This window comes from Brachyhypopomus gauderio, chromosome 2, assembly GCF_052324685.1.
Source record: "Brachyhypopomus gauderio isolate BG-103 chromosome 2, BGAUD_0.2, whole genome shotgun sequence".
In the NCBI taxonomy this organism is placed as follows: domain Eukaryota; kingdom Metazoa; phylum Chordata; class Actinopteri; order Gymnotiformes; family Hypopomidae; genus Brachyhypopomus; species Brachyhypopomus gauderio.
The window spans coordinates 14,400,910-14,405,992 of record NC_135212.1 but is presented as its reverse complement, the minus strand read 5'-3'; the positions used below and the strand labels follow the sequence as shown (position 1 = coordinate 14,405,992).

At 47.3% G+C, this 5,083-nt stretch overlaps 1 protein-coding gene across 2 annotated transcripts in view; it reads right to left on the bottom strand.

The window, feature by feature from the left end:
• Window positions 1-1,798: 1,798 nt before the first annotated feature.
• The window catches only part of LOC143489217 (uncharacterized), a 7,335-nt gene continuing 4,050 nt past the window's right edge, over window positions 1,799-5,083 (bottom strand). Inside the window, exons 3-7 of one of the 2 annotated variants that reach the window (XM_076988089.1) lie at window positions 4,141-4,388; window positions 3,794-3,994; window positions 3,372-3,506; window positions 3,094-3,187; window positions 1,799-2,907 (exon numbers count right to left, since the gene is read on the bottom strand). In XM_076988089.1, the coding sequence (XP_076844204.1) occupies window positions 2,869-2,907; window positions 3,094-3,187; window positions 3,372-3,506; window positions 3,794-3,994; window positions 4,141-4,388 (717 nt within the window). In that variant the 3' untranslated portion in view covers window positions 1,799-2,868. The remainder of the gene's footprint in view (window positions 2,908-3,093; window positions 3,188-3,371; window positions 3,507-3,793; window positions 3,995-4,140; window positions 4,389-5,083) is intronic. The other variant, XM_076988078.1, reaches the window with a different exon arrangement.

Sequence of the window (5,083 nt, the reverse complement as noted above, 5' to 3'; positions counted from 1 at the left end):
TCCTGGTGCTACATGAAATACTGTCCCAGAGGTGAACTCAGGCTAGATTTTGAAAGACGGCATAGCACACGTCACCAGATTTACACATCACCACCCCTGCAACAAATCTGCTGGCGGGCGACACAGATGCTCCTAAATATACTTTTATGGCAGTTCCTTTCCTGTATGAGAGCAAGTGATACAACAAAAGCCTGTTCACAGGCTTGCTCATGCCCACACGGACCTGCACGTACCCACAAGTACCTGCACATACCCTGCTCATGCCCACACGGACCTGCACATACCCACACATACCTGCACATACCCACACGTACCCGCACATACCCACATGTACCCTGCTCATGCCCACACGTACCTGCATGTACCGTTATACCCACATGTACCCGCACATGCCCACACGTACCTGCTCATGCCCACACGTACCCACTCACACCCACACGTACCCACTTATACCTGCACGTACGCACACCTACCCGCACGTACCCAGTTATACCCGCACATACCCGCTTACACCCACACGTACCCGCTCACACCCACACCTACCCACACGTACCCGTTCACACCCACACCTACCCACATGTACCCACTCACACCCACACGTACCCACTTATACCCTCACATACCCACTTATACCCTCACATACTCAGAGGTGTATAATCCAGGTTGAGAAAGTAAAAGTCCTCACCAGGATTTTGCTCAAGCTTGCTAGATTTTCTAATTAGTGCAATCCAGGTAAAATTAGTGGAATCAACACAATCCAGGAAGCCTGAGCAAAATCCTGGTAAGGACTTTTACTTTCTGTAACTGGATTATACACCTCTGCACATACACGCACGTACCCACACGTACCTGCACATACCCAGTTGTACCCGTACATACCCCTGAAACAAAACTCCTTTCAATTCTCATTGGTTGGGTGTGTGAGAAATGTGCTGAATCTGCAGAATCCTTTGTGTGTCCAGTCTAACCCTGGGTTGAGTTTGCTTCCTGAGACATCTCTGTATCAATGAAATTTGAGCCAGGAATTAAGATTAGTGTGTTCAGAAGAAAAAAGAGAGAAGTGTGTTTGTCCACTTTTGATGAGACCTGTGTCTCCAAAGTGATTAAAAACGTTTTAATAGCATTGAAATTAAAATATGTAATCAGCATTAAGAAAAATGCATAGTTCATTTTATTTCAGTGGACATCATTTTATTTCCGAGATCCATCATGGACCAGGCACTTCCTGTCAAACCAGCTATAATGAAGGATCAACCCACTGCCCTGACTAACCCGCTATGATGAAGGATCAAACCACTACCGTGTCTAACCAGCTGTGAAGGATCAACCCACTGCCCTGACTAACCAGTGTGGATGAAGGATCAACCCACTGCCCTGACTAACCAGCTATGATGAAGGATCAACCCACTACCCTGACTAACCAGTGTGGATGAAGGATCAACCCACTACCCTGACTAACCAGTGTGGATGAAGGATCAACCCACTGCCCTGACTAACCAGTGTGGATGAAGGATCAACCCACTACCCTGACTAACCAGTGTGGATGAAGGATCAACCCACTGCCCTGACTAACCAGTGTGGATGAAGGATCAACCCACTACCCTGACTAACCAGCTATGATGAAGGATCAACCCACTACCCTGACTAACCAGTGTGGATGAAGGATCAACCCACTACCCTGACTAACCAGTGTGGATGAAGGATCAACCCACTACCCTGACTAACCAGTGTGGATGAAGGATCAACCCACTACCCTGACTAACCAGTGTGGATGAAGGATCAACCCACTACCCTGACTAACCAGTGTGGATGAAGGATCAACCCACTGCCCTGACTAACCAGTGTGGATGAAGGATCAACCCACTACCCTGACTAACCAGCTATGATGAAGGATCAACCCACTGTCCTGACTAACCAGTGTGGATGAAGGATCAACCCACTGCCCTGTCTAACCAGTGTGGATGAAGGATCAACCCACTACCCTGACTAACCAGTGTGGATGACACTTGTAAAGCTGCTTTGTGTCAACAACTGTTGTAAATATATAAATATATTTTTTATATATAAATACATTTTGTTTGATTGATTTTAAATGGAACTTTGAGTTGATTTATGCTATGAACTGGTACTGTGAATTTTGTTGATGTCACCTGATTAGAGGGAATTAAGTACCATGAGCAACATTAGAGATGTTTCCTCACAGGTGGCTTTATAACGAATGAGGATCAACCCGCGATTACCCCCTATTTTCTGGGTTGGGCATAGCCAACCAATCACAGACGACATGGAAGATCACTGCTCTCCACTCAAGAAAAGTCAATGTCATTGGTGGATGGGTTTTAACAGAAATTAATACGTTTTTTAATGTTCATTAGCATTAGCATCCCGTTACTTTAATCCCAAATAACTTATTACAACTTACATTGCTCATGATAGTTCTACTACCCTTACTTTAAACCGGCCACATGAACATTAGGTCAACAATGAATAAAGTGAAAGTTGTTGTCTAGTGTGAGATGATCTGGGGGTAACCTTGATCTGCTGTAGCACACCAGGAGGTGGCAAGTTACGCAGGACTTTTACATTTTAGGTTAATGGTTTGGGAGTGTAGAAGGATCCGCATTTTGGAGTTGAGGTGATTATTTTGAGGTTAAGGAGACAATAGTATGGGGTTTGAGGTAAACATTGGGGTCTGGGGTCTGATGTTTGGGGTTGGAGTGAATCTTCTGGGGATTGGGGTTTTTTGCTTTGTTGGTGTGCAGATGGTTCAGATTTCAGTAGGAGCTTCTCCAGGAGAGAGAGAGGAACCGGGATCAGAGAGGAACCAGGGACTGAGAGGTGAAGGTACAGAACATTTGTCTCCAGACTTCATGGTGGTTTTATATCTGCATCCTCACTTGACTGCCCCTGTGAACCCAAAATAAAAACATGACTGTGTTTGTGAACATTTGTGTTTTCACTTCATCAAAATGGCATGCACACATGTGGGAGGCTTGAATGCCCTGCAGCTCAGTCAGAACTCTGAGTTCATGTTACCATGAATGAAACACCCTTGCAGTCCAGTGCTCTCTGGGCTTGTGTGTGTGAACGCACCAGATGTGAGGTGTGGATGCTAAAGAGCTCCTCGTAGCGTAGCCTCCACCTGTCCGCCTCCACCTGCAGGTCCACCATTGCATCCATCTCCCAACTACAACAAGCAGACAGAGGAATTATCAAATCAATTCAGAAAAAGGAAAAAAGACTTCAGGCAATCAGCCAATACCCACTGCAAAAATGCTACATGCACATCATGGGTTGCATTATTCAGAAGCTGAAGTGCATTGTGGGATGTGTGTGTCCTGCAGCAGTGCAGTGTGGGTGCTGGTGCAGACCTCTCACAGTGCTGGGAAGTGCTGTCTCCTTTAACCTCACAGCTGGAACTCTTCCGTAGCCCTGCCAGCTCTACCTGTAACCTGTTCACCTGTAGAAGCAGGGCCTCCTTCTCATCAGACAGACAGTCCTTAAACCTACACGAACAACCACACACACACACACACACACACACGGTCTGAGCTTGGCCCTTCATGTGGTAACACCGAATATGGTAACACCGGAGGCCATGTTAGCATGTAGCTCACGGGTCTGGTCATCACCTCACAGAAGCTGTTTCAGGGTGGATGCATGACTGCTACAGCAAAAAGCTAATTGCCCGTGTAGCTATTTTCTGAACTAACACTCTCACTCCCCCCCCCCCCCCCCCCCACACACACACACACACACTAACGTGCAGACAGCCGTGTTTCTTTAGCACCACCTCTTGACGCAGCACATCCAGTGACGCTGCTGTTCACAGAGCCACTCAAACTGCTCTGCCATCTGTCTCAGCTTGTCTAGGCTTCCAGTGTTTTCCTGCTGCAGTTCTGCCACTGTCCTCTGGTGGGCGCTGTTCTGCTCACTCATCTCCTCCTGCAAGGCAGCGTGAGTTTTCTGCAGCTCCTCCAGTTCACGCGACTTGCTGACCAATCAGGAAGCAAGACAACTGTTCAGTTATCATATTGATTACATAATTATTAAAGTATTCAATTATTTTTTTTAGTTATTCAGGGATGATGCACATATCCGAGCTTCTGTGCAGGTATAGTGCTGCTAAAGGCATCTCACCCGGCTAGCTGCTCCTCTAGGTCTTCTGTGTGCTTGGTGTTGAGCTGGGCCTCCTCGCGGAGCTCCGTCTGTGTGTGGTGGGTCTCCTGGTGCAGCTCCTCCACCAGGCCCTGCAGCTGTGCTTCTGAGGTGTGGAGTTGCTTCAGGTCCGAACGAACCTGCTCCAGCTGTAAAGTCAAGAGAGCCCCCTCCCTCGAGCTCTCCTCCGCCACGGAGACCATCTGCTGCTGCAGAAACTGCACCAACCCCTACAGAAAACACACAGAACAAAGACACAAATAACCAGTATAAATACTCATCAACACAACACACAAGCACACTCTCATTAACCCACTAACATATGTTTAATAATGAATACAAAAACACTTTTATTCCAGTATTCCAGTGCACACTGTTTCTGTGAACTGCCTCTTCTCTGCACCACTCTGCGCAACACATCACCAACTAAGCCAACGTTCGTGCTGTAACACGCACGCACATTCAGTTCAGCATTTTACGATGCGGTGCAAGACACTTTTCTGTGCCAGTGGTGTTTAGCGCCTGGACCTCCACCACAGAACATGTCGAAGCCCAACAGAAACACACGCCAATCCCAGCAGGACACCTGTCTATCAGCAGAACCTACCTGTCTATCAGCAGAACCTACCTGTCTATCAGCAAGACCTACCTGTCTATCAGCAGAACCTACCTGTCTATCAGCAGAACCTACCTGTCTATCAGCAAGACCTACCTGTCTATCAGCAAGACCTATCTGTCTATCAGCAGAACCTACCTGTCTATCAGCAAGACCTACCTGTCTATCAGCAGAACCTACCTGTCAGCAAGACCTACCTGTCTATCAGCAGAACCTACCTGTCTATCAGCAAGACCTACCTGTCTATCAGCAGAACCTACCTGTCTATCAGCAAGACCTACCTGTCTATCAGCAGGACCTACCTGTCTA